Source organism: Meles meles, chromosome 1, assembly GCF_922984935.1.
Source record: "Meles meles chromosome 1, mMelMel3.1 paternal haplotype, whole genome shotgun sequence".
NCBI lineage: Eukaryota > Metazoa > Chordata > Mammalia > Carnivora > Mustelidae > Meles > Meles meles.
In genome coordinates, this window is record NC_060066.1 from 109,746,942 (window position 1) to 109,771,736 (window position 24,795).

Below are 24,795 nucleotides of genomic sequence, written 5' to 3' on the forward strand. Positions count from 1 at the left end.
AAATAGTATCGTCTCATGCCAAAATATAATCACAACAAAATCCCCAAGAAACAAAGGGGAAAAATGCAATCACAAACACATTAACACAGCTACTGAAAATCAGTTGCAAAACTGTTAATATAAGATAATAATACAGATGATATTAAATATTACACTAAATAATTCAATTACTTCCAAATTATTATAAAATAAAATTTTAAATTTTATTTCTCTTAAACTAAGATCATTTAAACTACATCCATGGTCCCACCTAAGAATACCCAGGACCTGTACTTAAAGACATGCTGCTTTGCAGCACTCCACAGTATCTCCCTCCCATCCAGTCATCAGTCATCCATTGTACAGGCATTTACCAATCACCTATAGGAAGTGCCTGGCATTATACTGTAAGCAGAAGCTCAAAGTCAGGGGAGCAGAAACTGGTGATAAGCAGGACCTGTTTCAATTACAATGTGGAGTGTTAGCTACCAAGATGGAAGAAGAGACAAGGTATAGCAAAGAGTAAAAATTCCTTAATTCAGACTGAAACAAAGAAGCCAGAAAGGGAAAATTTCTTGATACTGAATCTCAAAAAAGGGATAGAGTAAGCAAAATCTTCCAGAACTTATTCCCTAAGTGGGCAAACTATACCACTCTATGGTTTATTATACAATTTGTACTTACAGGCTGCCATTTCAATTGCCAAAAGGAACAAACTTCTTCTATTTACTCAATACTGCAATTTATCTTTTTTTTTTTTTCAAAGACTTTTATTTAAAGATTTTATTTTATTTAAAATCTCTCTCGGTCAGAGAGAGAGCACCAGCAGGGGGAGCAGCAGGCAGAGCAGGCAGAGGGAGAAGCAGCCTCCCCACTGAGCAGGGAGCCCAATATGGACTAGATCCCAGGACCCTGGGATCATGACCTAAGCTGAAGGTAGACACTTAACTGACTAAGCCACCCAGGCACCCCAATATTTTGTGAGATTTCTTTCTGTTGTTGTATGTAACTGAAATTCATTAATATTCTTTGCTATCTAGTTATCCCAATATACCACAACACATTCATTTTCCTGCAGAAAACCATCTGGACTGTTTCCAAATTTTTATTACCAAGAACAATGTTACTATAAAAATTCTCTGCCATTGATTTTGCAGTTTCTCAGGAGTTTCTCAGGAGTAAAAGCCTCGGGGTGAAACCCAAAGGTCATAGTGTGTACATAACAAACTTTTCAAAAGGAGGTTATTTTATACCAATCATCCCTTAAACCAAGAGTATACAAGAGTTTCCACTGTGCCACAGTTGTGCACATGTTGGTATTGGACTTTAAAATGTCTGCCCTATCTGGTGAATATACATACTAGTTATTAATTTAGTGCCTCTCAGCTCTAAACCCACACTTCTTTGTGGTTGGTACAAGAGCCAGACTGCAAGCTCTATTTCCCTTTGGCTCAGTGTTAATATCTGCCAATAGAGGCCCCTAGAGCCACGCTGACAGGCTGGGAGAAGTGGGGGGATTCTTTTGGTGTTCTGTTCTCAAATGGATCAGCACGTGGGCTTCCTGGCAGGGTCTGAGCACAGCAGTGTGTTGCTGCTCTTGCAGACAGTGACGAGTGCTCCGCAGCCAGTCTCTGCCACTACAGGGGCAGGTAGCACATTCTTGCAGCAATCCACTCTTTCCTTAGGTCTGAGTCTCAGGTGGGAGGAGGGAAGGGCTTGCTCTTCACCCTTCCATCAGGGCCAGAGGTAGTAGCTGCTTTCAGCACACACTATCCCATTACACCTTAGAGCTCTCTTATTCCTTCTAGCAGTAGTTAGCTACATTTACCTACTTAACAATTCTCTACATTGAATTTTCCTTATTTAAATTACTGGTGTGTGGTTTCCCCCACCTGACTGGAACTTGGCTTACACTGTATGTAAGGATTAAGGATATACATATCTCAGCTGTCCGAAGACCGTATGATGTGATATCACACCACAATGAATGCAGAAGCAGACAAGAGAATTTAACTGTACACCGTTACTACCAGATATTAAAGAGATCTGCAAAAAATGCAAAATACCAGCTCTTAGTGAGCTCTTCTCATTAAAGATTTTTTTAAAGATTTATTTATTTGAGAGAGAGAGACAGAACACAAGTGGGAGGGGCAGAGGGAGAGGAAGAGAATCTCAAGCAGACTCCATGCTATGTGTGGAGCCCATGCAGGGCTCAATTCCATGACTGTGAGATCACCACCTGGGCTAAAACCAACAGTCTGACAGTTAACTGAGTGTGCCACCCAGGCTCCCCTCATTAAAAATTTTTTAAAGTTTTTATTTATTTATTTATTTGAGGGTTGGACGAAGGGCAGAGGGAGAGGGAGAGAGAGAATCTTTTTATTTTTTTTAAAGATTTTATTTATTTGACAGACAGAGATCACAAGTAGGCAGAGAGGCGGGCAGAGAGAAAGAGGAGGAAGCAGGCTCCCTGCCGAGCAGAGAACCTGATGCGGGGCTCGATCCCAGGACTCTGGGATCACGACCTGAGCCGAAGGCAAAGGCTTTATTTAACTCACTGAGCCACTCAGGCGCCCCGAGAGAGAATCTTAAGCAGGCTGCTCGCCCACCACAGAGCCCAACTGGGGCACAATCTCACAACCCTAAGATCATGATCTAAGCTAAAATCAAGAATCAAACGCTTAACCAAATGAGCCACCCAGCTGCTCCAATTATCTGTTGATTGCTTTAAAGGTGATTAATAGGGGCGCCTGGGTGGCTCAGTGGGTTAAAGCCTTTGCCTTCCGCTCAGGTCATGATCCCAGGGTCCTGGGACCAAGCCCCATATCAGGCTCTCTGCTCAGCAGGGAGCTTCCTCCCCCCTCTCTGCCTGCCTCTCTGCCTACTTGTGATCTCTGTCTGTCAAATGAATAAATAATAAAATCTTTAAAGGTGATCAATACTTAAATAATTTCTGTTTTAATTTCAAAGATGGTAAGTGCCAGGTAAAACCTTCTAATTTTTTTTGTCTTTTTCTTATTATTTTGTTATTCTTTGTATATTCTGGATATGAACCCTTTGTTGACTACACAACAGATTCTTTCTCCCACTCTGTGGTTTTTCTTTTCATTCTTTATGGTGTCTTTCAATAAAAAGAAGTTCTTTGCTTTTTTGTTTTTGTTTTTTTTAAGATTTTATTTATTTGACAGAGATCACAAGTAGGCAGAGAGGCAAGCAGAGAGAGGGAGGGGAAAGCAGGCTCCCTGCTGAGCAGGAGCCCGATGCGGGGCTCGATCCCCAGGACCCCAAGATCATGACCTGAGCCAAAGGCAGAGGCTTAACCCATTGAGCCACCCAGGTGCCACAGAAGGTCTTTGTTTTAAAGTAGTCAAATTTAGGGGCACCTGGGTGGCTCAGTGGTTGAGTGTCTGCCTTTAGCTCAGGTTATGGTACTAGGGTCCTGGGTTCCAGCCTCATGGCAGGCTCCCAGCTCAGCAGGGAGTCTGCTTGTTCCTCTGCCTCTCCTGTTTGTGCTCTTTCTCTCTCAAATGAATAAATAAAATCTTAAAAAAAAATAAAAGTAGGCCAATTTATCAACCTTTTGAGGTAAGGGCATGAGATACTCTCTTTCAAAAGGATTTATAGTTCTTTTTTTTCCTTTAAGTTCTTTTTTTTTTTTAAAAGTATGCTCCACGACCAGCATGGAGCCCAACACAGGGCTTGAACTCACAACCCTGAAAATAGGACGTGAGCCGAGAACAAGAGTCAGATGTTTAACTGACTGAACCACCCAGGAGCCCCTAGTTCTTTTGTATTTAAGTCCTTAATATGCAACTAATTTTTACATATGGTATTAATGAAATCTAATTTTATATATATAAATATATGAAATCTAATTTTATATAAATATATATAAATAGCCAATTGCCGAAGCAATAGTTAGTTCCTTTTCCACTACCCATATATAGTTTCATACACAGATATGTGTATACTATACACATATATTGGTCTGCATCTACACTTTGTATTATGTTCTACCATTTTCTTTGGCTATCTCGGGCTAATAACAGACTGCTTTATTTATTACAGCTTTATAAAGTTTGAAATCTGGTAGAGCCAGTTCTTCCACCTTGTTATTTTTCAACAATTTCTGGCTTTCTCTTTCTGGGGAGGGGAAGGAGAACTCCCTGCACTTCCACATAAAATTCAGAGCAATCTGTAAAAAGGGGAGGGTACCTTTACTGAGATCTTAATTAAGACTGAGCTGGATTACCTGCTGGCTCAGTCGGTGGAGCATGTGACTCCTGATCTCAGGGTGGTTGAGTTTGAGATCACTCCTGGGTGTAGACATAAGTTAAAAAGTTAAAAAAAAAAAAAAAAAAAGACTGCACTAGATTTATAAATCAATTTGGGAAGAATTAACATTGTTAAATACCAAGTCTTCCCTATCCACAAATACCTTATTTAGATTTTCTACAGTGTTTCTCAATTATGTTTTATAATTTTCTCCATAAACATCTTACACAACTTTTGTTAAGATTTTCTTCTACACACAGTTGATCCTCATTAATCTCAATCCTGGATTCCCTATTTGTCAATTCACCTACTTGCTAAAGTTTATTTAGCAAATTTTGCTTTTTTAGTCATTCTTAAACACATACAGAATGGCAAAAACTTTAGGTTGGTTACTGGCATATTCTCAGATGAGGTCAAACAAGGTGATGTTCTGCCTCTTGTTTCAGCTATCATACTAGAACCAAGTATCCTCTTTATAGTCTATTTAGTGCCATATTTCTTTGCATCGTTGTGCTTGAGTGAGGATTTTGGTGTTTAAAATGGTCCCCAAGTATAGCACTGAAGTTCTTCTGTCTAGACTTCCTAAGCACAAGAAGGCTGTGATGTGCCTTACATAGAAAACACATGTATTACATAAACTTTGTTCAAGCACTGTAGTGCTGTTAGCCATGAATTCAATGATAATCAATCAAAAATATATTAATATATATTAAATAAGGTATCTGTATACAGAAACCTACACTAAATAGGTTATGTACTGATCAGTTGATAAGAATATTGTGACCAGGGTGCTTGCAGGAACCTAACCCTGTATTTACCCCAGGAGTAATGATTCAAAATTCACTAATTCATTGTTCATGGCAACCTCATGGAACATAATTACTATGAATAATAAGAATCAACTATATCTCTTTTCCCCCATACCTCCCTAGTATAAAGAGTTAACTTTTTTATTTATTTATTTATTTATTTTTTAAAGATTTTATTTATTTATTTGGCAGAGAGAGATCACAAGTTGGCAGAGAGGCAGGCAGAGAGAGAGAGAGAGGGAAGCAGGCTCCCTGCCGAGCAGAGAGCCCGATGCGGGACTCGATCCCAGAACCCTGAGATCATGACCTGAGCCGAAGGCAGCGGCTTAACCCACTGAGCCACCCAGGCGCCCAACTTTTTTTATTTTAATTTTCTTATTTTGTTTCTGGTATACAGCTAAAATAATTAATTTTATTGTTATTGATTTGGGTCCAATAACCCTGCTAATCATATCATCTGCAATTAATGACAATTTTGTTTTTTTCTTTTCCCAATCCTTTCATTTATACACTTTGCTCTCTCCCTCTCTCCCTTCTGCCTTAATGTTCTGGCTAGGAACTCCAGGATGAAGCTGAACAGAAATGTTGATATTGGGCATTACCTGTGTTTTGTTTCTCGTACATAGCATGTTTGCTATAGGTTTTTATTTTTGGAAGATATAGGTTACTAGACTGGAGACTCCTTTCTATTCCTGGTTTGGTTTATAATGAATGGATTTTTTTTACTTACTTTTTCTGCACCTTTTAAGATCATCATACAATTTTTCTCATTTTATTTTTAGGCATAGTGAATTAGATGAATTTATTCTCCATATTAAACCATGCTTCCATTCCTGGGATAAACCCCACTACGATGTACTATACTCTTTATGTTCCACTAGCTCAGGTTCCTCAGGAATAAGATCAGTTTGTAATTTTCTTCCCTCATATTTCGTAGTTAAACTTTGGTGTCAAGGTTCTGCTAGTCTCATTAATAAGCTGGGAAGCATTCTTTTTCTTTTCTCTGAACAAGTGTAAGATTGGAATATTATTTCCTCCTTCAATATTTGGTGAACTTGCTGGTGAAGCGTCTAGGTCCAGGATTTTTCCCCCCCTCATTAAACTTTGTTTTAATGGGTCACAAAATTCTGTGACAGGTTTTTTGGTCAGACTGCTTTCACTAAAAAGTACTGATTTTGAAAACTAGTGACTTAAAACTGCCACACAGAAAACAAATGGTCTATAAAATATTCTCCTTTCATTCTGAAGCTTTTATGATGCACTGTTATCATTAACCAGGCCTCTGCCTTCAGTTCAGGTCATGATCTCAGGGTCTTGGGATTGAGCCCCGCATCGGGCTCTCTGCTCAGCAGGGAGCCTGCTTCCTCCCTCCCCTGCACCCGCCTGCCTCCCTGCCTACTTGTGATCTGTCAAATAAATAAAATAAAATCTAAAAAAAAAAAAAATTTTTTTTAAAGATTTCATCCATTTATTTGACAGAAGGAGAGAGGGGGCGCCTGGGTGGCTCAGTCGTTAAGCGTCTGCCTTAGGCTCGGGTCATGATCCCAGGATCCTGGGATCAAGTCCTGCATCAGGCTCCCTGCTTAGTGGGAAGCCTACTTCTCCCTCTCCCACCCGCCCTGCTTGTGTTCCTCTCTCGCTGTGTCTCTCTCTGCCAAATAAATAAATAAAATCTTTTAAAAAAAAAATGTAAAGAAAAAGGAGAGAGCGAGTGCAAGTAGGCAGAGTGGCAGGCAGAGGGAGAGGGAAAAGAAAGCTCCCCGCTGAGCAGAGAGCCTGATGTGGGATGCAATCCCAGGACCCCAGGATCATAACCTGAGCTGAAGGCAGGCACCTGACTGAGCCACCCAGGCACCCCCCAGTCTTTTATTATTAAACTTAATAGCCAACTGAGACAAACAGTTTTGAGACAGTTCTCCTACCACTGATTAGGAATAGGACGGCAAGGGGGTGCTGGGGTGCTCAGGTCATGATCCCAGGGCCCTGGAATGGGACTCCTGCATTGGGCTCCCTGTTTGGAGGGAAGTGTGCTTCTCTCTCTTCTTCTGCCTCTCCCCTGTTCGTGCTTTCTCCCTTTCTCAAATAAACAAGATCTTTATTATTTTTAAGATTCTATTTATTTATTTGACAGAGAGAGAAAGAGCATAGGCAGGGGGAACAGGACAGGGAGACAGAGAAGCAAGCTCCCCAATAAGCAGGGAGCCCAACGCTGGGCTCCATCTCAGGACCCTGCCATCATGACCTGAGCTGAAGGCAGACACTTAACCAACTGGGCCACCCAGGGGCCCCTAAATAAAACCTTAAAAAAAAATTTAAAAAGGACAGGGTGGCAGGTACTAGGGATAATACTCATGTAGCCTCCCAAGCTTTCTAGACAGAGCAAATTGGTGATCTTGCCACTTCCCCGACAGCCTTATCTACTGCTCTGGTGACACCCGCAGCAATGGTCTATTTCATATCACAAATAGCAAAACAACAACCAAAAATACTCAGAGGATAGTCATAGAAGCGCTCAACATACTGGGCTTGCCAAAAATAGTATGAATAATTTCAAGAGCTTGGGGCCATCTTCCAGCTTCTAACCAGGATGGTGATCGATCTTCTCCTTCAGCTCAGCAAACTTACAAGCAGGTGGGTGAGCTGTGTGACAATCCAGCACTGATGCATAATAGCCAGGCCTGATTTGGCCCAGACAGTTCAGGATAACCACCTGAGCCATGGGAAACATCTCTGACAGGCACATCTTTGACAATGAAGCCCATATTGTTCCCAGGAAGAGCTTTACTCAAAACTTCATGGTACACTTTGAAAGACTTTACTTCAGCTGTAACAAAGATCAGAGCAAAGGTGACCACTATGTGGGGTTTGAGAGTACTAGTATCTAATTGGCCAACTGGGACAGTATCAATACCCCCAATTCTGTAGTAATCGTAGAGCAGCAGATGCAAGAGCTGGTTAGCTGGACAAGTAGCCGAGAGAAGACAATCCACAGCTTCAAGCAGCATGGTTCTACTGGCATGGCCATCTTCCCAAGTGACTTTCTATCCCTTAAACCAAGGTGTATTGGTACTTGGGTCCTGCATGTTGTCACTATTCCAACCAGAAACTGGTACAAATGCAACTGTGTCAGGGTAGAAGCCAATTCTCTTAATGTAGGTCCTCACTTCCCTAATGATTTCCTTGTATCTCTTCTGGCTGTGGTGTGGCTTGATAGAATCCATCTTCTTGTTTCATACCCAATGTGTAAGCCAAAAGGGCATGCTCATGTGTCTGCCCATTTGTGGAGTTACTGTCTTCAAATTCTCCAAGTATCAGTAGTAATAATCAGGATAGCACAGTTAGGCTGAGATGTGCCTATAATCACGTTTTTGATGAAGTCTGTGTCCCGGGGCAATACTGAGAGTCACATAATATGTGCTGGTCTTCAATTTCCACAGGGAGGTTTCAATGGTGATACGATACTCACATGCAGCTTCAGTCTATCCAGGACCCAGGCATACTTGAAGGAGTCTATTCCCATCTCAGCAGCCACCTTCTCAGATTTTTTGATACCACCACATTTGTGATCAAGCAGCCAGTAGCAGTGGACTTGTTTTCCAGTGAAAACGATGTTGATATAAATCTTTATCATTCTGGCATGGTCTTAGCAGTGGTTTTTATGACACTTGTATTATGGGGGCAAACCCATTGCAAAACAGGGGGCTGTTCTTATGGGAAGATTTCTGATGACTGGCTGGGGAATTTAATTTAGTCAATGGTTATAGGATTACAGGGTCCTCAATTTTTAATTTGTGCCATTTCAGTTCTTTTATTTTTGAGGACCTTTACCATTTTGCCTATAACTTCAAATTTATTGGAATAAAGCTGTTTATATTATCCTTTTATGGTCTACAACACCGTAATCATATCTACCTTTTACATTTCTAATACTGTTTATGCCTTCTTTTTTCTTGGTCAATCTCACCTAAAGTTTATCGATTTTATTATTTCCTCAAAAAAGAAAAATAACAAAACAGTGTTTCCTTTGTGGAACCCTTCTACTATTATATGTTTGCTCAGTCTTGCGGTTATGTTTTTTCCCCAATTTTCTTTTTAATGTGGTAAAAAATTAACATATAAAATTTACCATCTTAACCATTTTTTTAAGTGAAAAGTTCAGCAGGATTAAGTATATTCTTATCATCAGGACGCCTGGATGGCTCGGTTAGTTAAGCATCCTGGGATGAGTCTGCATCAGGCATCCTGCTGAGTAGGGAGTCTGCTTCTCCCTCTCCCACTCCCCCTGCTTGTGTGAGCTGTCAAATAAATATATAAAATCTTTTTTTAAAAAGTGTATTCAGGGGCGCCTGGGTGGCTCAGTGGGTTAAGCCGCTGCCTTCGGCTCAGGTCATGATCTCAGGGTCCTGCAATTGAGTCCCGCATCGGGCTTTCTGCTCAGCAGCAAGCCTGCTTCCCTCTCTCTCTCTCTCTGCCTGCCTCTCTGTCTACTTGTGATCTCTCTCTCTCTGTCAAATAAATAAATAAATAAATAAAGTGTATTCATATTCTTGTGCAACCATCGCCACCATCCATCTCTACGCCTCTTTTCATCTTGCAAAACTGAAACTATGGCTATTGAACAATAGCTATTAAACCTCCCATTTCCCCTCCCTCCAGTCCTGGCCAAAACATTCCGCTTTCTTTACAAATTTGACTATTCTAAGTTCCCCACTTTGTGTTTGACTTTTTTTTTAATTTCATGAAGTTTCTGTTCTTATTATATCTTTTCTTCCTTCCTTTGGTTTATTTTGCTATTCTTTCATGAACTTCTTGAGATAGATACTTAGCGCATTAATTTTTGGAGCCTTTTGTGTTCTAGATACTTTTTAAGTGCTTTCCATATATTAGCTTGTTTAATCCTCACAACAACCCTCAGATACAAGCTGTACTATTATTCTAATTTATAGGTGAGAAAACTGAAGCACAGAAAAAGTAAACAATTAGTTTAACAAATGGTTTTTTTTTTGTTTTTTTTTTTTTTAAGATTTTATTTATTTATTTGACAGACAGAGATCACAAGTAGGCAGAGAGGCAGGCAGAAAGAGCGAGGAAGTTTAACAAATGGTTAACAAGGATTTGAACCTTGGCAACTTGATTCCAAAACTTGGATTCTTAACTTGTAAGTTGCACTGCTTTTCAAGAAAGGAAAAATATTCCAGGAAGAAAAATTCATAAGCACTTGTATCAAGACACATTGTATGAGTGTTTGGCTGGAGCAATGGCTCATTACTGGAACATGGGAGAATTGGTGACAAGGACGGGAAGTTGACATCTGAGTGAAAAGTTTTAAGTGCCTTCCCAAGGAGCTTGGATAATGGGACCTCACAGTAAAAAAAACCCAATGACGGCTCATGATCTCATTCTTTCTTATTTTTTAAAAAGTTCAATCTCCTATCTTAGTTTTGTATCATTTCCTTTATTATCAGTATCCTTATCTGTAAAATGAGGATAATACTCTTTGCCCCTAATTATATTATGTAGTTGTAGTTTGAGAGTAAAAGAAAATAACAGACATGGAAAAGGAATTTGTTTAATTATATAGTAATATAAAAATATTTTTAAAATAATGATCAGAGCAGTGATTTTATAATATTCATTTGTTAATATAATTATAGGAGTAATTATCATTATCAACCTCATCATCACAGCAGCAGCTAACATTTATTAGGTGTTTATCACTATTCTAAGCACTCACTTGTATTACAGTATTTACTCACTTAGTAGTTCCCAGACCCTGTGGAATAGGTACTATTATGGGCAGATTTACACAGATTAAAAAAAAAAAAAAATCAAAAACATCAGGCTGATATCAGACAATAAGAACATAGTTAGAAGGCTATTATAAAATATAAACATATCAGATAGAGATGATAATGGGAAATTTAAAGACAGAGAGAAAAGGAGGAAGAAACAGCAAAAGAGTTTGGTAAGTGACTCAGAAATGATGGGACAAGAATTTAAAATTACTAAGGGGCCATTATTAAGATGAAAAACTTTAAGTTAAGTTTAGGCAAACTGTATTGTAATATGGAAATAATAGGAGACTAAGAATCAGAAAAATCTCAGTTCTATTGTCATTTCTTATTAAATTGACATTTTACTTTGGGCAATTCTTAACGGCTCTGGCCTTCAGTTTTCTCATTTTATAAAAAGAAATAATAAAATTCAATTTGCTTACCTGAAAAGTTGGTTACCGTTGAGTTTCAAATACCATTTGTATAAAAATTTTCAATTTACAACCTATTTTCACACAAACTGTGGGAGCAGAGTTTATACACATATAAAATAGATTACGGTTTTAGATGCTGAGCTGAATATCATATAATAATGAGGCAATAATTCACAAAAAGTTGAAGACATGGTCAAAAAAAAGAAGGGGGGGAGAACCTTGCTGGCTCAGTCGGTAGAGCATGTGACTCCTGATCTCAGGGTTGTAAGTTCGAGCTCACACTGGGTGTAGAGATTACTTAAAAATAAAATCTTTAGGGGCGCCTGGGTGGCACAATGGGTTAAGCTTCTGCCTTTGGCTCAGGTCATGATCTCAGGGTCCTGGGATCGAGCCCCGCATCGGGCTCTCTGCTCAGCGGGGAGCCTGCTTCTTCCTCTTTCTCTCTGCCTGCCTCTCTGCCTACTTGTGATCTCTGTCTGTCAAATAAATAAATAAAATTTTTAAAAAAATAAAATAAAATAAAATCTTTAAAACAAACCCCTAAAAATCTAGATAGAGTTATAGTAGTTATTAGGATATGAGTAAGAGTGCTCGCTTCGGCAGCACATATACTAAAATAGGATATGAGTAAGAGTTTAATCCATGAGTAGATAAGTCTCCAAGAGAATGTACGTAAAGAGAGAAGCAATGCGGTTGTCAGTTTAGTTAGAAAACTGGGGTACCTCAGTGGCTCAGTCAGTTAAGCATCAAGACTCTTGGCTTTGGGTCAGGTCATGAACTCAGGGTCACCAGATCAAGCCCCGAGTCAGGGTCCACGTTCAACATGAAGTGTGTTTGGGATATTCTCTCTCTCAATCTCTCTCCCTCTACCCTGTCCCCCACTTGTGTGTGTTCACACGCACGCGCTCTCTCTCTCTCAAAATGAACAGATCTTTAAAAAGAGACAGAGAAAGAGAGAAAACTGCCCCAATTCAAACTCCCGAGTGCTTTCAAGACTTTCTTCAATAATCAACAACTAACCATGAAGTCATCAGAAGCCCTTCTTATGGTGGGTTTATTTCAGAGTACCAGGCTCATTGTTTCCCCAAAATCTTTCATGACATCTTTCCCCACCAAAGGTCCGACATACATGCAATTTTCTCTATACCCTGAGAGTCAAAAGAACACATTAAGCTGTAATGATAACAACTAGTATAAATACACTTGTCAGTTCAATTAAATAAGAAAATTTTAAAAAGCAAAAATGACTGCCTTTTATGAAAGCCTGGGATAGCAACAGGACTTTGGTAAGCTCCATCCAACATCAAAGATATAACCTACTTTCATAGAATCCTGGCATAATACAAGCAGACCTTCAGTTTTTCCCAGGATTCTTCTATAGTCTATATATATATATAGTGTGTGTGTGTGTGTGTGTGTGTTACACACCACTGCTGGTGGCAGAATAGAGCATAGTCTTCCAAGTGGTAACTTAACTTTGACATTCATAAAAACACTTTTCCTGTGCTTCAAATTGAATTTTCTGCTGTTCTGTTGTCACAATGATGTACGCATCCAGATGAATGCCATTTTTTCCCTTGGCTGGTATCCCTAAGACACAAATGGCAAAACTAACAACCATCAGGTTGGTTTACCTTCATTTATGTCCCACCTCTCACATGTAATTTTCACTATAATAATGACTAGTATGTCTAAAACAAAATCTCCAAGTTCTCACTCTATAGAATTTCAAACCAGTGAAGGAAGAATAAACTGAAATTTAATTTAAAAAGGAGCTGTAGGGCACCTGGGTGGCTCAGTTGGTTGAGCGACTGACTTCAGCTCAGGTAAAGATCCTGGAGTACCGGGATCGAGTCCCACATCAGACTCCCAGCTCCATGAGGAGTCTGCTTCTCCCTCTGACGCTCTCTCCTCTCATGCTCTCTCTCACAAATAAATAAATAAATAAAATATCTAAAAAAAAGTAAAATAAAAAGGAGCTGTAATAATTAGATAATTTTTTGCAAAGAAAAAGTTTCCTAACCCATCTGAAAGCACCAGTTTCCCTCTTTGGTCATCTCTCTTAACATATGGCAGCAGCCTACCCCATACCAACTTTTAGTCTGATGAAACCAAGTAACTCCTTAAAGGGATTAAAGGAATAAAATGAATGCCCTAATGCAGAAGTTTCTAACAGGTTGCCTACAGCTCAAATTTAGTCAAGAGATATGTTTTGTTTGGCTAGCAGTAACTTTTTAAAAAAAAAATGTGATTTAGTGTCACACGTTTAAAAATTGGGAGACTTCATATAAAAATCCAATTTTTATCTAACTTAAAAAGTGAAAAACTGGGGCGCCTGGGTGGCTCAGTGGGTTAAGCTGCTGCCTTTGGCTCAGGTCATGATCTCAGGGTCCTGGGATTGAGCCCCGCATTGGGCTCTCTGCTCAGCGGGGAGCCTGCTTCTCCCTCTCTCTCTCTGCCTACCTCTCTGCCTACTTGTGATCTCTGTCTCTGTCAAATAAATAAATAAAATCTTTAAAAAAAAAAAAAAGTAAAAAACTCCCGGGGCACCTGGATTGCTCAGTCAGTTAAGCATCTACCATAGGCTCATGATCTCAGGGTCCTGGCATCCAGCCCTGAGTCAGGCTCCCTGCTGGTGAGGAGCCTGCTTCTCTGTCTCCCTTAGGCCCTCCCCCTGCTTGTGCTCTCTCTCCCAAATAAATAAATAAAAATCTTTTTTAAAAAATGGCAAGAAAGTCCTTAGAAGGTCTGGCAGCATGTGTTAACATTGGACTTCTACTGCTTTATGGCCAAAGGCTAGGACTAGGTAACTGCTGCTCCTATTAGATGGGTTCTTCTCCACATTCAAGATACCTCACTCATATATGTGACCGGCCTGGAACCTCCAGTCATTTGCCCCTCCTGAATTAAAGGGATTAAAACAATAGCCTAAAATTAAGATGTAAGAATTCACAAGAGGGTAGAAATGAATCTAAAGTATATGTATGAATAGAAATTTAAAAGAGGGTAATAGTGGTTGGGATGGGGATGTTTATGGAATACTAAAGCTCATCTCTTACAATCCCCTCATTTATCATATACTGTGTAATTAATTTCTTTACAACCAAGAATATGTTGTTCACTGATAAAGTCTTCTACTTCTGCTTCTATTAGAGTGTTAATTAATAGAGTTTAATTAATAACTGATAGGGGAAATCTAGCCTTACTATTCTTTAAAACAATTATCTTTCATATGTTATCCTTCCACATTAAACCCTGTTGAGATTTTGACTGGGATTACAATGAATTTATAGATTACATATTGGGAATCATATTTTTTTTTTAGATTTTATTTATTTATTTGACAGATCACAAGTAGGCAGAGAGGCAGGCAGAGAGAGAGGAGGACGCAGGCTCCCTGCTGAGCAGAGAGCCCAATGCGGGACACCATCCTATGACCGAGATCATGACCCGAGCCGAAGGCAGAGGTTTTAATCCACTGAGCCACCCAGGTACCTCATGGGAATCATATTTTTAACAATACCAAAATCTTTCTCTTCAAAATTGTACATAATAATCTATCTTTTCATTTATCCAATCTTTAATACCACTTAGTGAAGTCTAAATAAGCTTTCTTTATAAAAACCTTAAAATACTTCTTACTATATTTACTCGAGTGGGATCTCTTATTCTGGGGAGCAGTACTTTTTATTGCAAAAGGAATCTTCTCTCCTAATTACATTTTTAAATTGGTTACAGCTAGTACTTGAACTTGAGTATGACTTTAAATGAAATCTCTTATTAGTTGACTTTATATGAGCTGGGGGTCAGCAAACTCTGACCCTCAGGCCAGCTACCTATTTTTGTAAATAAAGTTTAACTGGAACACAACCATACCCATTTGTTTACCTGCTATTTTATAGCTGCTTTCATGCTAGAATAGCAGAATTGAGTAGTGACAACAGAGATTCTAGGGCCTACAGAACCTAAAATACTTGCTATCTGGCCCTTTATAAAAAAAAAAAGGTAGGGGCGCCTGGGTGGCTCAGTGAGTTAAAGCCTCTGCCTTCGGCTCAGGTCGTGATCCCAGGGTTCTGGGATCGAGCACCGCATCAGGCTCTCTGCTCTGCAGGGAGCCTGCTTCCTCCTCTCTCTCTGCCTGCCTCTCTGCCTGGTTGTGACTTCTGTCAAATAAATAAAATATTTAAAAAAAGGGGGGGGGGGAGGTAGCCCATCCCTGATGTAGGTAACAACAACAACAAAAAAATGAAAACAGAAGGAGCTATTGAAAGAAGTACCAATGTACTCTTTTTACTTATTCAGAAATGAATGGGATCTCCAGCATAATGGCAAATATGAATGATGTCAGAAGGCATCCTTGTCTTGGAATGCTTTTATTGTTTCACTGTTAAGTCCTATGTTTACTACAGGTTTCTGAAGACACCCTTGTTAAGAACATTTTCAGAACTGGAGCACCTCAGTTTCCTGAGCTTCTGCCTTAAACTCAGAGTCGAATTCGGCTCCCTGCTCAGCAGGCAATCTGCTTGTTGCTTGTCCCCCTTCTTCTGCCTCCCCACTCTTGTGCTCTCTCTCTCAAAACAAATAAAATATTTTTTTTTAAGATTTATTTAATTTGAAAGAGAGAGAGAGAGAGAGATCGTGCACAAGCAGGGGGAGCGGCAGGCAGAGGCAAAGCAGGCTCCCCACTGAACAAGGACACGATGTGGGGCTTGATCGCAGGACCCTGGGATCATGACCCAAGATGAAGGCAGATGCTTAACGACTGAGCCACCCAGCACCCCAAAATAAATAAAATCTTAAAAAAAAAAAAAGAACATTTTCAGCACTTGAAATTTTAATTTGAAAGACTAAACTGGGGTGCCAGGTGGCTCCGTTGGTTTAAGTGTCTAACTTCAACTCAGGTCATGGTCTCTGGATCCTGGGATGGAGCCCTGTGTCTGACTTCACAAGCAAGGAGTCTCTCTGCTTGTCCTTCTCCCTCTGCCCCTCCCCTTCTCAAAAAATAAATAAAGGACTGAAGTTTATTCTGAGATTATGTCCTTCCACCGTTTTCTGTGAAATTAGTTAAATTAATACAAAGAAGTTGTTTTAAAAAATACCTTTGCCTAGTAAAATAAAAGCTGACAACTCTATATTGAACTCTATATATGAACTAGGTCATAAAACCTAAGTCTAGGAAACAGTAGGTTAAGTTATAAAAAGACTATAGTGATATTTACAGCAGAAACTCTAAAGCATATTGCTTTTCTTACTCTAAATTATACTGGGTTTATATATGTAAAGAAACAACACAGACTGTGGTTAAGTGGGAAAGAATATGTGCTTTGGGGTCTAGACAGGCTTGGGTGGGAATTCTGTCCCTCCCCACAACCCTGCCAGCTGTGAAAACTTAGGCAAGCTACTGAATCTCTCTAAACCAGTTTCCTTCTCCTTAAATGGGGACAAAGTAGCCACTTTGAAAAAGTTGCCCTCAGGATTCAATGACTTAAAGCACACAAAGCACTCTGTATCATATCTGGTCAATTACAAATGTTCAATAAATGTTAGGTGTTATTGTTATTATTTTATGTACTTTTTAAAGAGATTTTATTTATCTGATAGACACACAGCGAGAGAGAGGGAACACAAGCAGGGGGAGTGAAAGAGGGAAAAGTAGGCCTCCTGCTGATCAGAGAGCCTGAAGCAGGGCTCGATCCCAGAACCCTGGGATCATGACTGAGCCGAAGGCAGATGCCTAACAACTGAGCCACCCCAGCGCCCACCCCCTTTTTTATTCAAAAATTTTACTTTTAAGTAATCTCTATACACAATGCAGGGCTTTAACTCACAGCCCTGAGATCAAGAGTCCCATGCTCTACCAACTAAGCCAGCTGGGTACCCCAATTTTATGTTCTTCTGACATGTGTATAAATCTTTTAGTATATTCACCTAGCACCAAAATAAACACCTCAAGTTAATAATCCAAAGGAAAGAAAAAGGATCATTCAATTTTGAATGGGTTAATAGCTAACAAATGGATGGATAATGTGCAATATTATTTGAGGAAATACTCAGCAATTTTGATTGTTCTACATATTTACTTATCCTCTAATTGTGTATGTATGTCTCTTGCACAAATAAACAACTTGCAAATATGGATGAAACACAAGGAAGACACTATTAATAGAGAGTAAAAATAACATCGAATTAAGTATTCCAATACTTTGGTAAATGCTGGTTACAATTTCATTATGGAATAAATCAATATGAAGTTCAGGGCAAAAATTTCCATTTCTCTTTAATTACACAAATATCATAGAGGGGTCAAGATTTCAAGAACACTGAAAGAAGAAAGGAAATGTGTAAAAACAAAAAAATGAAAACAGAAGGAGCTATTGAAAGAAGTACCAAAGAGTACAACCAGGAGCTATATGTTAGCAGAGAAGAGGCAGAGAGTAAATAGCAAACAAGTTTTCAAAAACAGAAGAGAATAAATAAATAATTTTTTAAAAAAGAAATTATTTATTTGACAGAGAGAGAGTGAGCCCACAAGCAGGGGGAATAGGAGGCAGAAGAAGAGGGAGATGCAGGCTGCCCTGCTGAGCAAGGGGCCCAATGTGGGGCTCAATCCCAGGACCCTGGGATCATGACCTGAGCTGAAGACAGACAGCCAACTGATTGAGCCACCCAGGCGCCCCCAACAAATAAAATCTTAAAAGAGAGAGAGAAGAAAGAAGTTTTAAAAGAAAAATGTATGGATTAGTGGGAAAGTGACATGAACAATTTGGGCAAAATATCTTTGGATCTTCAAGCATGTACAACTATTAACAGTTCTTACAGATAGGTCAAAAGGAAAACTAAAATTCTTAATGTTCTAAGCTTGGATCCCCCAAAGCAGTAAGAATTTACTTACTTCACTAGAGCAGCTGCTTCAGGAAGGACATCAGCAAATGATTCACGGAAAATGATTGCGTTTTTTCTTTTGCAGTTCTGTATGACATCATTGGCGAGGTAAAAGAGATTTAAACGGTGGGGATAGGCAGCTAGGGACAAAAGAAGACAACAAATAAAACCAAATGAGTCAAATTATACTTTGTTCAACTTATTCCAAATACAGTGTTCTCAAACTGTGTAACCACTATTCTGTGGGTGGAGAACAGATAAACAGGCAGGTGGATCCATTTATTGAAACTAGTGCCTAAAAGCATTTGACTGTCTCAGGTTAAGATTCTGTTCAAGGTGCTCCCTGAGTAGATTTCCACTTCACTTTATAGATGTTTGGCACTAAAAAACTCATTAACTCTGGAGAAGTTAAAATAAAAACTGTTCCCCCAAACATTTGGAAAGATAAACTCTGCTGAAACAACTCAACTTGTTGCAAAAACACCAAGGTTAGTGGAAAGAGCATGGGCTTTAGAACCAGTTAAAATGTGACCTTGGGCAAAATGCTTAACCTCCTCTGAGTAGTATCAGAAGTATGTATCAGAAGTATCAGAAGATGAAAAGAGTATATACTCTTTTCATCGACTAGTTCTGATACTACTCAGGTACACCTAAATACTGCCATCTAACTGGAAGCAACACTTTGCTCCTACTTTGAGAACTAGGTCCTAGGAAATATGTAATTTTATCATTCACACACACACACACACACACACACACACACACACACACACACACACGGAGATCAAATTCTTCTAAGGCTCATGACAAGGCCCAATCAATTTGCTTTCTGAACTCAAGCAAAACCATCCCAAGTTTTGGGGTACCTGGGTAGCTTAATTATAAGGTAACTTAACTATAAGCATCTGCTTTCAGCTCAGGTCGTGATCCCAGAGTCCTAGGATCAAGCCCCAGATCATCCTCCCTGCTCAGCAGGAGGCCTGCTTCTCCCTCTCCCACTCCCTCTGTTGGTGGGTGTTCCCTCTCTTGCTGTCTCTGTCAAATAAGTAAATAAAATCTTTTAAAAAAATTTTTTTAAAAGTAAAACACCCCAAGTTTCATTATATCCTGGACAATTTTAATGTCCATTTGGATGATCCATCACATTTTCTAGTCTCAAAATTTTGATCTTAAATTCTGTGACCTCTTAAGAACTACCTGCCTATTTTAAAATCCCCTTTTCTGACCACAGCCTCCTATTCCCCTTATATCTGTCACTTTTATCAAGATCTCAGCTCTACATTTTTCCTAACTTTATAGTCACTTTTAGTACTCAATTTTTCTCTATCAATTCCAGCCTTTGATCTATTACTTAAGCTTTATTTTTTTTTGAGAGCGAGAGTGAGAGCGAGTGAGAGAATGTGTGTGCATGCCCACAAGCAGAGGCACAGAGGATCCTATGCAGGATCCATGCCCAACACAGAGCCCGACTCGGGTCTCACAACCCCAAGATCGAGTCAGACGCTTAACCCATGAGCCACCCAGGTGCCCCTAAACCACTCTTATTAAAACCTTCATTCTCGGGCGCCTGGGTGGCTCAGCCATTAAGCATCTGCCTCCAGCTAGAGTCATGATTTGGGATGGAGCCCTGCAATGGGCTCCCTGCTTAGCAGGAAGCCTGCTTCTCCCTCTCCCACTCCCCCTGCTGGTGTTCCTGCTCTCACTAGCTCTCTCTGTCAAAAAAAAAAAAAAAAAAAAAAAAAAAAATCCTAAAACAAAAACAAAAAACTTCATTTTCTATCATATGCATTCAACAAATCCTGAATCTAGATCAACCTAACTGAATGCCTTTACTGCACTTTTATTTCTGCTCTTGGATTCTGATGAAGAAAAATCATACCACCAGGAGGACTGAAATCATAAATCTAGTCTCCTTCAGCTGGGCCCTCAACATTACAATGCTACAATCCTTCCACATGTTCTTTATTATCATCAGAAATCATTAGATGTAAATTCTATTCTCTCAAAAAAAAAAAAAATCCATATTTAAACCCAACCAAATCAACTTACCTGAGTTAAGATCTTTCAGATTCAAATACCTGAAAGAGTTCTCACTGTCTCCACTTTAACTCCCATTAATTCTATATCTATAGGAGCTACTTTTATTTTTGTTTTTCTGTACTTAAATATGCAATCTAAAGAGCTTTACATAAATTATGCCATCTAATTTATGTTGCCACCACTCCACTCAAATAAGAATTACCAATAAACTCATCCAACTTATTAAACCTGATGAAAATTTTTAAAATGTTATTTCATTATGGATTTTGGGACACAGAATAATCTGTTAGGGTAATTCCTCTTTGGTTTCGGTCATAACCACTTCCCTGATTTTCCTATCTCTGATTCCTTCTCCATATATACATAGGTGACCATGTGTAGACAGGCAGCTCCACCTGCGACCTTTAAATGTTGAAGTTCCCAGCGTTCTCTCCTGAGTATTCCCTCCATTCACCCAAGGCATCATGTTCTAAGATTTCAGGTATTAAGTTAGATAGTTTGTTCCATTCCTGACTCTTGTCCCTTATTAGCTTTGGGGTTTTACATACTACTTAACTCTTCTATGGAACACTTCATTTTTCTTTGTAAAACAAACAACCTCACAGGGTTGTTACAAGTATTAAATGAAACAAGGTATATAAAGCATTCTGGATAGTGCTTAGCACACAGAAAATGAAATGCTATCAGCATAACTGTCCACTTTCACAGCCTTAATTCCCACCACCTATGTATCAATGACTCCCATGTCTATAGATATCAAGCCTGGATTTCCCTTTATCAATCAATGCACACATCCATGTTCAAGTCTCAGAGGCACCTTGGCTTGATTTTTCAGTATTAATAATGGTCCTCCTCTACTACTACAGTACCCTCCTAACTGGTAATCTTACCTCTAGACTTAGTCTCCTCAAATTTACCTTCTACATGGCTAAATTCACTTCTACTATGCAAACAATATCTAAGTTGTTTCTCATATCAAATCCATCAATGACTTCCAAATGCTTACTAGAAAATGCCTGAACACCTTGGTCTCCATTTATGATCTGGATCTTACCTTCTCTCTTTCAGTCTCATCCCTTCCCTTTCAAAGTTCTATTTTTAATGCAATACAGTTCCCAGAAAACTTGCACGTGTACTCTCTCTCTCTCTTTCAGAATTTTCCTTTTCTAAGATATCCCATCCTGAATACCTTGTGTTTTCTACTCATCCATAGAAGTCCAAACTACTTACTTTAACTCATGTCAGACTTTGCCCCCCACCTATCACTACTTCTTCCCCAAACAAACCACCCACAATGATTTTAACACAACTTCTTTCCAATGCAAACCCTACACCCTACAGTCAAATCACTACAGAAAGTCAGGAAGAAATGAGAAAAATTGGCTGAGGTAGTCTGTGAAAATGCCTAAAAGCAGTAGGATTTGAGAAGACCCCTCCTGAATGATTTTCCAAACCCTCTGCAACCTAGTTCTCGCTTACTTGTTTAGCCTCAACTTTAGCCACCTTCCCTTAAAGCCGCGGTTTAGTGAACTACACTTTGTCTCAAAGCCAAGCCCCACCTTCTTCCCTTGTCTTGACATCCATTTCAACAGGCTAATTCTTTTTCTTCCTTCAACTCTCAGCTTACATATCACATCTTCCCACAAAGCTTCCCCTGGTTCTTTAAGATAAGGTCTTTAGTAGATCCTGAAGATACATGTGTCATACACTTAGCACACGGTAGTGTACTTGTCTGCACCTTCCACTAGAGTGTAAGTTCTCTAAAGGCTGGAATTCTATCTTGTTCAATGCTATGACCTCAATGACTAATTGAGTAAATGGCAGGTGCTCAAATAGTATTAATTAAATGTCTGATGAAGAAGTTAAATTTTTGTATAGGCAGGAAGAAAGGGGAAGAGCACTCTAGCAAGAACAAGTCATGAGTAAAGGTGCTGAAAAGAATTATGCAATGAATGTCTTTTGTTCTGCGGAAGGGAAAAATTTAGGCTAGATTTTTAAACTTATTTAGTAATACTTACAGCATTTTCTATGAGCTAGACACTTAAAGAGGATACAAATATGAACTGATATCCTTACAACATCCCTGTGAGGTTGGTACTGTTATCTCCATTTGAGAGACGGAATGATGTGAATTGTCACATCTAGTAGGTACTGAAATCGGAATTTAAATATAGATAGTTTGGCTCCAAAGTTTGACATTCTTTTTTTTTTTTTTTAAGATTTTATTTATTTGACACAGAGAGAGATCACAAGTAGGCAGAGAGGCAGGCAGAGAGAAAGAGAAGGAAGCAGGCTCCCTGCTGAGCAGAGAGCCCGATGCAGGAACGCGATGCCAGGACCCTGAGATCATAACCTGAGCCCAAGGCAGAGGCTCAACCCACTGAGCCACCCAGGTGCCCCCAAAAGTTTGACATTCTTAATTACTACCTATTTCTACTTGTGTCTGACTAGAAAGGTTTGGCTGGAAGAACAGTGGAAGAATAGGAAAAGATGTCAAATTCTGTTGGTTATTAAATATTGAGCTAAGAAAGTTTAAGCCTTTATTCTATGCCTAACAAGAAACCATGAAAAGTTTTTATATAAAAAGATGATTTAGGGGCACCTGGGTGGCTCAGTGGGTTAAAGTCTCTGCCTTCGGCTCAGGTCCTGGGATCGAGACCCCGCATCAGGCTCTCGGCTCAACGGGAAGACTGCTTCTCTTCCTCTCTCTCTGCCTACTTGTGATCTCTGTCTGTCAAATGAATAAATAAAATCTTAAAAAAAAAAACTCTTATTTAAAAAAAAAAAGATGATTTAGAAAAAGCTGCAGATAATTTGACTGGTAGAAATAATAAAAGGAGCTAATAACATTTGCAACCAGACAAATCTACAAGACGAGATATTCTGCAGGTCAACCAGCCCAGTCTCATCAACAAACCAGTGGCATAAAATGTAACAGGGAGGTTAAGAGACCCAAGGAAGGGGCGCCTGGGTGGCTCAGTGGGTTAAAGCCTCTGCCTTTCACTCAGGTCATGATCCCAGGGTCCTGGGATCGAGCCCCGCATCGAGCTCTCTGCTTGGCAGGGAGCCTGCTTCCTCCTCTCTCTCTCTCTGCCTGCCTCTCTCCCTACTTGTGATCTCTATCTGTCAAATAAATAAATAAAATCTTAAAAAAAAAAAAAAAAAGAGACCCAAGGAACAAAGTAATCTGATGTAATTTATCTCTGTCCCTATACTGCACACAGGTTTGGACTAACCACCTGTAAATGACATTTCTGGATCAATGAAAGAAATGTGAATATGGTCTGGGATTAGATAAAATGAAAATTTACTGGGCGCCTGGGTGGCTCAGTGGGTTACATGTCTGCCTTCAGCTCAGGTGATGATTCCAGGGTCCTATGATTGATTCCTGCACTGGGTTCCCTGTTCAGTGGGGAGTCTGTTTATCCCCCCTCCTTCCCACTTGTGCTCTCTCTTGGTATCTCTGTCTCTCTCAAATAAATAAATAAAATATTTTTTAAATGAAAATTTACTAAAATGGAAATAAAAAACCATCAATAAAAAAATAGTAATTATAGAGTGATTTCATGTTAGGAAAAAAATTAAAGAGATCAGAAAGGATATGGAATTAACTTTAAATAGTATTAATCTCTATTTTCCTTTTGCTTGCTTGTATTCTAATTTTTTTTTTTTTAAGATTTTATTTATTTATTTGACAGAAATCACAAGAGAGGCAGGCAGAGAGAAAGGAAGGGAAGCAGGCTCTCCGTTGAGCAAAGAGCCCGATGTGGGACTCAATCCCAGGACCCTGATTAGGATCATGACCTGAGCCGAAGCCAGCGGCTTAACCCACTGAGCCACCCAGGCGCCCCCTCTAATTTTCTATAAAACATATTTGCTGCTTCCATAACAATAGGCAGTAAGGAAATATAAACATTTTGGCCCCAAAAGTTGAGCCAGTTTTCTTGAAGTAATCTGCATTTCATTCTGGACCTCTAACTTTGAACTGTAAACTCAAATATCCAACTACTTCCCCAACACCTCCTCTTGCATGTCTAATAGACAGCTCAGACTCAACATGTGATTTCTTCCTCCAAACTGTCTCCTCCTATAGTCTTCTCCATCTCAGTAAATGGCATTTATTCTCGTGGCTTTTTTCAGCCAAAAATCTTGAGTCATCCTTAACTACTTACTCTTTCTCTTTCATACTCCACATCCAAATTTGCAACGTAGACCTCATTAATGCTACTTTCAAAATACATACAGATTTAGGAAATTACAAATGTAGAAAGGGAGAAGATTAGAATAAACCTTGTTGTGCTGGGACTATAATTGGAAGTCTTAGTGTAAACCTCATAGTTATACATATATATAGAAAGATAAGGGGAATGAATGTGTGTGTATATGTATACGTGTAAATACAACTATTTCCTAATCTCCACTGAAAATATCCCAGTATCTAATATCTAGATCTTGGTTTCAAAGAAGAACCAGGGCTTCTTGGAGAAATGGCTGATTCCAGGCCAGGAAAGAAGGTACAAGAGCTTGGAACAATCTGCACTACAAAGTAAAAAAGTGCTCAAAGCATGATGTCAAGAGGACACAGGCACTACCTTCAAGGGG

The 24,795-nt window shown here is 39.3% G+C and overlaps 1 protein-coding gene and 1 pseudogene across 11 annotated transcripts in view; both read right to left on the bottom strand.

Annotated features, from left to right (window-relative positions):
• RPRD2 (regulation of nuclear pre-mRNA domain containing 2) overlaps positions 1-24,795 on the bottom strand; it is a 95,774-nt gene that overhangs the window by 41,444 nt on the left and 29,535 nt on the right. For all 11 annotated transcript variants that reach the window (XM_046021242.1, XM_046021083.1, XM_046021161.1 and 8 more), the window contains exon 2: positions 18,164-18,293. In XM_046021242.1, the coding sequence (XP_045877198.1) occupies positions 18,164-18,293 (130 nt within the window). The remainder of the gene's footprint in view (positions 1-18,163; positions 18,294-24,795) is intronic.
• On the bottom strand, positions 8,105-8,801 carry LOC123952656 (annotated as a pseudogene).